This window comes from Nerophis lumbriciformis, linkage group LG22, assembly GCF_033978685.3.
Source record: "Nerophis lumbriciformis linkage group LG22, RoL_Nlum_v2.1, whole genome shotgun sequence".
NCBI classification, from domain to species: Eukaryota; Metazoa; Chordata; class Actinopteri; order Syngnathiformes; family Syngnathidae; genus Nerophis; species Nerophis lumbriciformis.
The window spans coordinates 5771820-5784541 of record NC_084569.2 but is presented as its reverse complement, the minus strand read 5'-3'; the positions used below and the strand labels follow the sequence as shown (position 1 = coordinate 5784541).

The 12722-nt window shown below is 44.7% G+C and overlaps 1 protein-coding gene across 1 annotated transcript in view; it reads right to left on the bottom strand.

The window, feature by feature from the left end:
* Positions 1-12722, bottom strand: part of ern1 (endoplasmic reticulum to nucleus signaling 1) — a 90453-nt gene that overhangs the window by 19207 nt on the left and 58524 nt on the right. Inside the window, exons 11-15 of the mRNA XM_061974367.1 lie at positions 12586-12701; positions 8335-8532; positions 3212-3476; positions 317-407; positions 50-239 (exon numbers count right to left, since the gene is read on the bottom strand). Coding sequence (XP_061830351.1) covers positions 50-239; positions 317-407; positions 3212-3476; positions 8335-8532; positions 12586-12701 — 860 coding nt within the window. The remainder of the gene's footprint in view (positions 1-49; positions 240-316; positions 408-3211; positions 3477-8334; positions 8533-12585; positions 12702-12722) is intronic.

The window sequence follows — 12722 nt, the reverse complement described above, 5'->3', positions numbered from 1 at the left end:
CAGCACAACTTCCAAACAGAAATAAGTGTTTAACTCAGCCGTGTCGCACCTCCTGGAGTGAAGCAGCGCACAGCTCGATGGCAATGTACTGGAACTGACGGTCCCTCTCAGTGCAGAAGTATCGAATGACATTTGGGTGTTCGTCCGATTCCCTCAGCAGCTGAACTTCACGGTCTGCAAAGCTGAAACACTCGGGGAGAATTCTCTTCACTGCCACCTGGCGGTTGTCAAACTGACCCCTAGAGGTGAGAAGATGATGTTTTACTGAGGAACTGACAATGAACAGCAGACTCATTGCGTCTTTTTGTACACTTACTTGTACACTATGGTACCTTCGGCACCATGTCCCAACACTTGTTTGGGGTGGAATGTTATGTTTCCCACTCGGACAACGTTGGAGTCTTCCTCTAAATGAGACAAAACGACAAACTATTAAAACGGTCTTTAATACATTCAGCGTTCTTGGCTTTTTTTTTGGTTTATTTTTTAACCTTTTAAACTCCACTCTGTCTCCATCCACTCACATCCGCAACCTTGGGAGTCATTCTGGACGATAACCTCTCTTTTGAACACCACGTCAACCACATTACAAAAACTGCTTTCTTCCACCTCAAAAATATTGCCCGTCTCCGTCCATCCCTCTCCCTCTCTGCCGCTGAAACCCTGATCCATGCCTTCATCACCTCCAGACTCCAATACTGTAACAGCATCCTCCAAAATCCTCAATAAACTCCAATACCGGAGCTCTTGTAAAAAGAGCTCAGCAGCGCATGCACTTTTTGCGTGGGATGAAAAGAGCACAGCTCCCTCCCCCCATTCTCAGCACATTCTACAGAGGCACTATAGAGAGCCTGCTGACCAACTGCATCTCTGTCTGGACTGGAGCCTGCAGTGCCTCAGACTGGAAGTCTCTGCAGGACGGCGGAAAAGATCATCAGGACTCCTCTTTCTCCTATCCAGGAGATCGCAAAAAGCCGCTGCCTGACCAGGGCTCAGAAAATCTGCAAAGACTCCTCCCACCCCCACCAAGGACTGTTTTCACAGCTGGATTCTAGAAAGAGGTTCCGCAGCCTCCGAAGCAGAACCTCCAGGTTCTGTAACAGCTTCTTCCCTCAGGCCTTAAGACTCTTGAACGCATCAAAATAATCCCCTCAATTCCCCCCCAAAAATGGATTAACTGGCTGAAATATAAAGACAATATAACATACATCCATTAACGTGGATGCATATGCAAAAGTGCAATATATTTATCTGTACAGTAATCTATTTATTTATATCTGCACCTTATTGATTTTTTATCCTGCACTACAACCAGCTAATGCAACAAAATGTTGTTCTTATCTGTACTGTAAAGTTCAAATTTTAATGACAATAAATCCATCCATCCATCTTCTTCCGCTTATCCGAAGTCGGGTCGCGGGGGCAGCAGCTTAAGCAGGGAAGCCCAGACTTCCCTCTCCCCAGCCACTTCGTCCAGCTCCTCCCGGGGGATCCCGAGGCGTTCCCAGGCCAGCCGGGAGAGATAGTCTTCCCAGCGTGTCCTGGGTCTTCCCCGTGGCCTCCTACCGGTCGGACGTGCCCGAAACACCTTCCTAGGGAGGCGTTCGGGTGGCATCCTGACCAGATGCCCGAACCACCTCATCTGGCTCCTCTCGATGTGGAGGAGCAGCGGCTTTACTTTGAGCTCCCCCCGAATGACAGAGCTTCTCACCCTATCTCTAAGGGAGAGCCCCGCCACTCGGCGGAGGAAACTCATTTGGGCCGCTTGTACCCGTGATCTTGTCCTTTCGGTCATGAGCTTTGGGTCATGACCGAAAGGACAAGATCACGGGTCATGACCTAAAGCTCATGACCATAGGTGAGGATGGGAACGTAGATCGACCGGTAAATCGAGAGCTTTGCCTTCCGGCTCAGCTCCTTCTTCACCACAACGGATCGATACAGCGTCCGCATTACTGAAGACGCCGCACCGATCCGCCTGTCGATCTCACGATCCACTCTTCCCCCACTCGTGAACAAGACTCCGAGGTACTTGAACTCCTCCACTTGGGGAAAGATCTCCTCCCCAACCCGGAGATGGCACTCCACCCTTTTCCGGGAGAGAACCATGGACTCGGACTTGGAGGTGCTCATTCCCATCCCAGTCGCTTCACACTCGGCTGCAAACCGATCCAGTGAGAGCAGAAGATCTTGGCCGGAGGAAGCCATCAGGACCACATCATCTGCAAATAGCAGAGACCTAATCCTGCAGCCACCAAACCAGATCCCCTCAACGCCCTGACTGCGCCTAGAAATTCTGTCCATAAAGGTTATGAACAGAATGGGTGACAAAGGGCAGCCTTGGCGGAGTCCAACCCTCACTGGAAACGTGTCCGACTTGCTGCCGGCAATGCGGACCAAGCTCTGACACTGATCATACAGGGAGCGAACTGCCACAATAAGACAGTCCGTTACCCCATACTCTCTGAGCACTCCCCACAGGACTTCCCGGGGTACACGGTCGAATGCCTTCTCCAAGTCCACAAAGCACATGTAGACTGGTTGGGAAAACTCCCATGCACCCTCAAGGACCCTGCCGAGAGTATAGAGCTGGTCCACAGTTCCACGACCAGGACGAAAACCACACTGTTCCTCCTGAATCCATGACAATAAAAAGGAAGTCTAAGTCGCCATTCAAAACTCTGCCGCCTGCCTGCTCCCCCACACCCGCTCCTGTGAGCACATCACCCCAGTCCTTCAGAAATTCCTTCTGGCTTCCCGTTCCTCACCGGATCCACTTTAAAATCCTCCTCCTCACCCACAAAGCCCTGCACAACCAGGCCCCCTGCTACCTCACCATCCTGCTTCAACGCCATACCCCTTCACGCAGCCACCACTCAGAACCAAGCTCCGGACCTGGTGTGATAAGAGCCTTCTCCATCGCTGCTCCCATCCTCTGGAACTCTCTCCCCAAACCCATCCATGACTGCTCAGACCTTCCTACCTTCAAAAGCCTTCTCAAAACACACCTCTTCAGATCTGCTTTTAACCTGTGATTAGTATTCTGTGTCTTGTAATGTCCAGTGTTACTATGTACTGCTTTTATATTTCCTCTATTATTACTTTGAACTGTTTTTATTTTCATTTTTATCCTGTAAAGCGTCTTTGAGTACCCTGAAAAGCGCTATACCAAATACAATGTATTATTATTATTATTATTATTAATATTAACCTCCATCCTCATGTTCGTTGGCTGAGCTGCCCAGCTCAGAAATGGAAAGATTGGAGTGGTTTGAGGCGCGTGGGGTGATGTTTGGAGTGCTGTGGTCCGAGCATTCAGAGCGAGGCTGAACCACTTCCAGGTAGTCGCCGTCTGGGTTCAAAGCAAGCCCAATGTCTGCGGTGGGGAAAGGCTGCTGTCTCTGTAGCATATCCAACCTCTCCTCCAGCTGTTTCTGGAACTCCTGGTGCTGAAGCTGCTGCTGCTTGTGGACACTCTGCAACAACACAACAAAATATCACATATTAACTGTACAGGTAATGTTTTGAGTTGAGATTAGGGATGTCCCGATCCGATATTTGGATCGGATCGGCTGCCGATATTTGCCAAAAATTGCGTATCGGCAAGGCATGGGAAAATGCCGATCCAGATCCAGTTTAAAAAAAAACTCCGGTCCGTGTTTTCCAACGCACCGATTTAAATAATACATTCCACTTTTCTGCTGCTCCGTAATTTCCGTTCCGCATTTTCCAGCACACCTTCAACACATCCACATGTCTGTGAATTCTCACGCAGTTGCTTTTAGCTGCTGGCATTACACGACAGGCTCTTCTCACTCTTTCCTGTGTCTCCCTCTCACAGACAGCAAGCGCACCTTCTTACACACGTCACATACTGTCACGTCATACGTCACATACGTATACGTCCTCCCAGAGCAGAGAGGTAGCAGCATGGCTAACGTTAGCTGTGATGCTAGCGCAGCCGTGCGAGCAACGCTCCCTCTAAGGTGCTCGCCTGTGCAATTGCGCACTGTTTAAACGTCCTCTGCGCATTTCGCAATATTAAAAAAAAGGCCATACCGCCCAGCCCTAGTTCAATGATGCCATTTCTGTTTGTCATGTATAATTTTGTCTATTTTGTGTTTATCCTTGAATAAACAGGTCAGTTTCTTGTTACCAACCATTGTGTATTATTCAAACTCCCCTAATTCAGCTGGCTAGTTGTTATCAAGAGTACTAAAACCCTTTTTAACATGATTCTGACAACTAAGTAGGCTAAATAACTTTAAACTTTAATACATGCTCGGATAGGCCAGTATCGGTCAGTATCGGTATCGGATCGGAAATGCAAAAACAATATCGGTATCGGATCGGAAGTGCAAAAACCTGGATCGGGACATCCCTAGTTGAGATATTGGCTTTTTTGCCGATATCCGATATTCCGATATTGTCCAACTCTTAATTACCGATTCCGATATCAACCGACGGTAGAAAGGAAGTCTACAGTCACTTTTATCAGAGATTTTCGTCAATACATGTAAAATATTTTCCCATACCAATCACAAAATTCCGGTTGGCGGCTTCACAATAATAGCGCTACGCTTCACAACCAACAAAACAACGAAAATTAGTCTTACAATACGATCATGCTATTCTGTGTTGTTTCTAACTAAACAAATATTTTCTGGCAGATGGAAATAAAGTGCATTGAAATGGTAGCGGCGATATGGAGGAGTAAGACTGTCTTTGAACAAACTCGTCTTCTTCTTCGCTACCACTGAGACTAGGCGTAATACTGCAGGCATGCCTGCCACTGCCCTCTGCAGCCCACATCGGGTAACTACAATTCCCTACAGTATTACCATCACTATGGTATATTATTTGATAACCTTTTCTGATTGATAGTCCGCAGTTACAGAATGTTTAACATGCTGAATATTACATTTTAGTAATAGGCCGGTAGAGAAACTTAAAACATTGTCATGCAGAGTTATGAATGCCATTAACTTGTACAACATCTAACGTAAAGAATCTCCGAAACATTTATTCAGGTAGAAAAAATCTCTCTTATATCTTTAGATCTTGCCAATATCTTTGACAATCAAAGCATGATCGTAACAATCCACATGTTGTGTTGTTAATGCGTGAAACCGCTATCTAAACAAGGAAGTGTAGCTCCTCTCCTCTAAATGAAAGTACTCCTAAAGGAGGAATTCAAATTCTGTATTCCTACAAAATACAAACTCTGGCAAGACACCAACACACAACAGGTATTTTTTTTTAAATTATCTTCAATAGCGTGTTTGTATCATTTTTGTGTTGAGCTGTTTCAAAAAGCCTCATGTTTAAAAATATTTCATAAAAACAAATTAATTGTCCAGTCATGGTATTAAAAACTTAAAAAATATCTGTCTAGGGTACACTTATTAATGATGAAACAATATGTATTTGTGCAATTATCGCGATTAATTTGAGTTAACATGAACAATGTGATTATTTGCAATTCCATATTTTAATCATTTAACATCCCGAATAAAAACATTCTTTGTTGAAGAAGGTGTGGAGAAATGGCTGTAGACCATAGACATTTTTTTGTAATGTGACAGAATAATCCACTTCTAATCGTGATGCATCAGAAAATCGATAATTTTTCCCCACCTTTCGTGGCAGTGCCCAAAGGGTGGAGCTAAACAGAATTGTCCCTTGCTGTAGTCTCATTAAAATATACAAAGCACTAACTGGGACTATTGAGTAAAGGTTATTTTCATCACTCTATCAAGCCGTTAGAACAGGGGTCACCAACGCGGTGCCCGCGGGCACCAGGTAGCCCGTAAGGACCAGATGAGTCGCCCGCTGGCCTGTTCTAAAAATAGCTCAAATAGCAGCACTTACCAGTGAGCTGCCTCTATTTTTTTTAAATTGTATTTATTTACTAGCAAGCTGGTCTCGCTTTGCTCGACATTTTTAATTCTAAGAGAGACAAAACTCAAATAGAATTTGAAAATCCAAGAAAATATTTTAAAGACTTTGTCTTCACTAACTGACAAAGAAACAGGGGTTGTTCTTTTACTCTGTCAAATGCATGTTGTAGATATTTAAAAGCCTCAGCAGGAGTGGGTGCTGTGCAGTATATGACAGTATCATCAGCATAGAAATGAAAAGTTGAGTTCGGAATATTCTGTCCAAGATTATTTATGTAAATAGTGAATAATAAGGGGCCCAACACAGAACCTTGAGGGACACCCTTTTTCACTTGCAGTACGTCCGAGGAGGAACCTTCTATCTGAACAGCCTGAGTTCTACTTGTGAGGTAATTTGCAAACCATCCAACTGCTTGCTGAGAAAAACCAATAGCTGAAAGACGTTTGATTAAAATGACATGATTAACAGTATCAAATGCCTTTGAAAAGTCAATAAAGAGGGACAGACAGCACTGCTTCTTGTCAAGAGCTTCGGTTACATCATTTATAAACTTCATAGCAGCAGTAACAGTACTGTGATTTCTGCGAAAACCTGACTGAAATGGTGACAGAATAAAATTGGTGTCCAAAAAGTCTTTTATCTGTTCACTGATAAGGGATTCAAGCACTTTTGCCAGAACAGAGAGTTTAGAGATCGGTTAACTAGGGTCACCTCCTTTTAATAGGGTGGATTACAAGGGCAGATTTCCAATCCAAAGGGATTTCATTTGAAATTAGAGTAAGGTTAAAAATGTGAGTCAGTGGTTCAGCTATAATTTCAGCTGCCAACTTTAAAAAGAGCGGCTCCAACTTATCTGAGCCAGCTGGCTTTCTAGGTTTAAGTTGTTTTAGAGCCCTTGTGACCTGGTTCATTTTCGGTACAGTAAGAAAACAACAAAATATAAATGTTTTGGTTATTTATTTACCAAATTTGTAAACAATGGCTTTATCCTTTTAACATTGGGAACACTATAATAATTCTGCCCACGTTAATCAACATTAAACTGCCTCAAGTTGTTGCTCAGATTAAATAAAATGACAAAACTTTTCTTCTACATATAAAAAGTGCAACATTAAACAGTTTCAAGTCAACTCATCATGCTTAATTTATTACAGCCTTTAGGAAGCCTGTAGTTGATTTATTATGTAAATGTTATATTTTTATCAACATGTGATAGCAGGGACCCTGCCATTCAAAACTAGGCTGCTCCATTACTAATGATTAGTGTAACTATAGCTGAAAAAATAGTACAATAGCAATAGGAGAGACTATTCATCCCTGAACACCATGGAGTTCGTGTCGGCTTAATGATGCACTTACAAATAACAAATTTGGTGTCCAGTTCAAAGTTTGACATGATTTATTTAAAAATTTGAGAGTTGACTTTTGTATTTTACATCAGTTATTATTTGTACAAACATGGGGCAAAGTAATTCATGATTTGTTAAAAAATATTAGTGGCTAGCTCGTTAAAATGGGATATTGTGATTTCACAAGACTGTCTTAGAAGTGATCATTTGAAAATGTTCAATTTGAAAAATGTGCACTTAGAGAAAATATAAAAATAAAGTGTTGCATATCGATATTTATCTGTTTCTATATATATTTATTGTGAAAAATCATTAAGATGATCAGTGTTTCCGCGAAGATAAATATCATTAATTATTAATAATAACAGAGTTAAAGGTAAATTGAGCAAATTGGCTATTTCTGGCAATTTATTTAAGTGTGTATCAAACTGGTAGCCCCTGCGATGAGGTGGCGACTTGTCCAGGGTGTACCCCGCCTTCCGCCCGATTGTAGCTGAGATAGGCTCCAGCGCCCCCCCGCGACCCCAAAGGGAATAAGCGGTAGAAAATGGATGCATGGAAACTGGTAGCCCTTCGCATTAATCAGTACTGTCGGAGGCAGATATTTACATATATCCGAATTTAAGTTGTACTTCTTCCATTTCTTTGTCATATTTGAAAACAGCTCGTGTTTTCCATTTCTTCTCTTGATGCTCTGTCAGCAAGTATACTGTGTGTGTTAACCTTGAGTTCTTTGGAATGTGTTTTGACTAGCATTTGTTTTGTCTACAGAGATGGGACGAGAGAGAGGGTGGTGGGATCGGGAAGACAGACCATTTTGGGAGGCGCAATAGAATGTTCTAGGGTTAGACTGGTCTCAATCAATGTATATTGGCAAAGCTTTGAGAATATACAACAAAATACCTATTCTGTCTCTGGTGGTTTTTCAACTCAGCTTTAAGTGTCGGAAAGAACTTGGGAGCGAATTGTGACTTGAATTCCCTGGGAGGAACAACTGGTCCAAAACGCAACAGTACCCAAGAAGTAGCTTTTTGGTTTCAAAAAGGTTGGTGACCCCTGCGTTAGAAGGTAGTATTTGACTTACTTTTGGGTAGGTGATGACAAAGGCCACCCAGCCAGCCAGGAGGAAAGTGGAAAAGATGATGGTGGCCATGTCTTTCAACATGGAGTCCACAGAGGCCTCCGGACGGACAGTGCGACCACTGATCCCTGGCTCTTGAATTGATGTTTCGGGCATGGGAGGGGAAGGTGGCGTGTCATCTATGACAACATTGTTCACTTTCTATGGTATGGAAAAAAGAAACTGTGTGAGAAACATACATACGGCATATATTCTTTAGTCCAGAGGGGCCAAAAGTGGGGCCCCGTGGGCCAAATTTGGCATGCAGAGTTGTTTTGTTTGGCCCGTCAAAGAGCGGGAACTTTAATTTTTACATCTAGGCTCATTACATTTAGGTTTTTCATACCTATCATTATTACCGTATTTTCCGCACTATTAGCCGCACCTAAAAACCACAAATTTACTCAAAAGCTGACAGTGCGGCTTATAACCCGGTGCGCTTTATATATGGATTAATATTAAGATTCATTTTCATAAAGTTTCGGTCTCGCAATTACGGTAAACAGCCGCCATCTTTTTTCCCCGTAGAAGAGGAAGTGCTTCTTCTTCTACGCAAGCAACCGCCAAGGTAAGCACCCGCCCCCATAGAACAGGAAGCGCTTCTTCTTCTACTGTAAGCAACCACCCGCCCGCGTAGAAGAAGAAGAAGAAGAAGCGCGCGGATATTACGTTTCATTTCCTTTGTGTGTTTACATCTGTAAAGACCACAAAATGGCTCCTACTAAGCGACAGGTTTACGGTTCATGAAAAGACGCAATCTCTCCATCCGCACACGGACTACTATTTCACATAAACTGCCTAAAGACTTTCAAGAAAAGCTGGCTACTTTCCGTGCATATTGTAAAAACAAGATAGCTGAAAAAAAGATCCGGCCAGAGAACATTATCAACATGGACGAGGTTCCACTGACTTTTGATATTCCTGTAAACCGCACTGTGGATACAACGGGAGCACGTACGGTGAATATTCGCACCACAGGGAATGAGAAGTCTTCCTTCACTGTGGTTCTAGCTTGCCATGCTAATGGCCAGAAACTTCCACCCATGGTGATATTCAAAAGGAAGACCTTGCCAAAAGAGACCTTTCCAGCCGGCGTCATCATAAAAGCTAACTCGAAGGGATGGATGGATGAAGAAAAGATGAGCGAGTGGTTAAGGGAAGTTTACGCGAAGAGGCCGGGTGGCTTTTTTCACGCAGCTCCGTCCATGTTGATATACGACTCCATGTGCGCCCACATCACGCTGGTTTTTAATATATTATTAAAGTTTGACTGACCTATCTGACTGTTTTTTTGACATTCCTTTAGCGCAGTTAGATGCGGCTTATAACACGGGGCGGCTTATAGGTGGACAAAGTTTTGAAATATGCTGTTCATTGAAGGCGCGGCTTATAACCCAGGGTGGCTTATGGTGCGGAAAATACGGTATTTGAAATAGGGACGGATACAGAAACATAGACATCTGAAACGGTTATCCAATGTATGCATCATAGTGTTTGTAGCCAAAGCTAATTTACAACACTTGTCCCCAACAACAACAACAACAACACAGATCTGACATCATTAAAATAGGAAAATAACAAATAGAATGAGTCGATAATAATGATAATAGTAATAATATAGACAAAGAGCAAATTAGATAAAAGCCAATAATAATAATAACACAGACAAAGTGCAGATTAGATAAAAACCAATTAGTAAAAATGAGTCAAAACTAAACATGGGAACACGATTGTTGCTCGGTCTATACTCGGTTTGACTCTTTTCACTTGATCAAACTTTAATATACTATAACAAAAAATAATACAAGTAGAGGTGTCCGATAATGGCTTTTTTGCCGATATCCGATATTGTCCAACTCTTAATTACCGATTTCGATATCAACTGATACCGATATATACAGTCATGGAATTAACACATTATTATGCCTAATTTTGTTGCATTAAACAATGTAACAAGGTTTTCCAAAAATAAATCAACTTAAGTTATGGAAAAAAATGCCAACATGGCACTGCCATATTTATTATTGAAGTCACAAAGTGCATTATTTTTTTTTAACATGCCTCAAAACAGCAGCTTGGAATTTGGGACATGCTCTCCCTGAGAGAGCATGAGGAGGTTGAGGTGGGCGGGGGGTGTATATTGTAGCGTCCCATAAGAGTTAGTGCTGCAAGGGGTTCTGGGTATTTGTTCTGTTGTGTTTATGTTGTGTTACGGTGCGGATGTTCTCCCGAAATGTGTTTGTCATTCTTGCTTGGTGTGGGTTCACAGTGTGGCGCATATTTGTAACAGTGTTAAAGTTGTTTTTACGGCCACCCTCAGTGTGACCTCTATGGCTGTTGACCAAGAATGCCTTGCATTCACTTGTGTGTGTGTGAAAAGCCGTAGATATTATGTGATTGGGCCGGCACGCAAAGGCAGTGCCTTTAAGGTACGCCCCCAATATTGTTGTCTGAGTGGAAATCGGGAGAAATTCGGGGAGAATGGTTGCCCCGGGAGACGGGAAAATCGGGAGGGTTGGCAAGTATGACTGGGAGACGCAACTGCTCTGTACTTCTCCCTACGTTCGTGTACCACTCTGTACAGCGGCGTTTTAAAAAGTCATAAATTTTACTTTTTGAAACTGATACCGATCATTTCCGATATTAGCATTTATCGGCTGATAATATCGGCAGTCCGATATTATCGGACATCTCTAAATACAAGTATTAGAGATGCACGGTTTGCGGACACAACCGCGGAGTCCGCGGATTATCCGCGGGTCGGGCGGTTGAAATAAAAAAAAATTAGATTTTATCCGTGGGTCGGGTCAGGCGGTTGAAATTAAAAAAAATTAGATTTTAAATAGATTCAGGCGGGTGGCAGTTAAACCAATTGGGAAATATATATACATAGTTAAATGTTGTTACCCACATACGAAAAACGAGCAGGCACCTGCAGCATATGCCACAACAGAAGAAGAAAAAAAAAAGAGATGGACACTTTTACGGAGCGGAGAAGGGACGCCTCACCGGGGTCCGGGACGGAGGCCCCTTCCCCCGAGAGGGCCCCACCGGGAGCCGTAGCTGAGGTGATCCGCGAGAAGGGCCCGACGCACGTCCAGGGTCACCACCGCGCCGACACCCCGCCTCGTCCGCCTTCGCCGCGGCCGGCGTCACGCGCAGCAGGTAAGCAGCTTACCTGCCCGCCACCCCCGTGGCCGGGGGCTCGTAACAGGGGTCACTCCGCGCGCTCCGCCCGCGCAGCTTACCTGCCCGCCACCCCCGTTGCCGGGGGCGCGTAACAGGGGTCACTCCGCGCGCAGTGCGCTCACGAAAGGGGTGGGGCTCACCCTGGTGAGCCGAGTGGGCCACTTTTGGCAAGCAAAACTGGCGCTGCGGGATGAACCGAACGCCGGGTTAAGGCGCCCGATGCCGACGCTCATCAGACCCCAGAAAAGGTGTTGGTTGATATAGACAGCAGGACGGTGGCCATGGAAGTCGGAACCCGCTAAGGAGTGTGTAACAACCCACCTGCCGAATCAACTGGCCCTGAAAATGGATGGGGCTGGAGCGTCGGGCCCATACCCGGCCGTCGCCGGCAGCGAGAGCCGCGAGGGCTAGGCCGCGACGAGTAGGATGGCCGTTGCGGTGCGCGCTGAAGCCTTGGGCGCGAGCCCGGGTGGAGCCGCCGCGGGTGCGAGGGACATCGCACCTCCATGCGCTTGGAGGTGCGCTCAGCGCGGCTCCCAGATGATTGCGCACTGGTGTGCGTCTGGGCCGTGACAGCGTGGCACGCATTGAATGTCTCTGCTGCATTGGATCAGTCTCCTTTCTTTAACAGGCAAAAGCTTTATAACCTCACTAATGCCTTGCATCGTCTATATTAGATATATAACAACGGGCGGGTGCGGGCGGGTGCGGGTTTGATTAAATGTTAGTTCGGGTGGATGCGGATGGTTGACGACTTTTGTGATGCGGTTGCGGATGAAATAATTGCCTATCCGCGCATCTCTAACAAGTATGCATGATTCCTGCTGACCAAAATCAGTATCGGTCAAGTCTCGACGCTCCAATATTGGTTAAGTATTGGAAGTGAAAAAGCTATATTGGCACACTCCTGCCTAAAGTTGCAGTCTTTGGCCCACGGCCCATTGGCACATGTTCCCTTTGGCCCTTGGAGGCAAAAAGTTGCGGCACCACTGCTCTAGTCACTTTATGGTAAATGTTTGTACCCACCTCCTCTACTTTCTTGTTGGTGGTAGGTGGAATGACGTTGCCTTGATTGCGAGGCAAGTTATCAGGGAAAGTTTCCAGGATCTTGTTGTGCGCTTCAGGAGGGGTCTCATGGTGGCCTGATATTAAAAAAAAAAAAA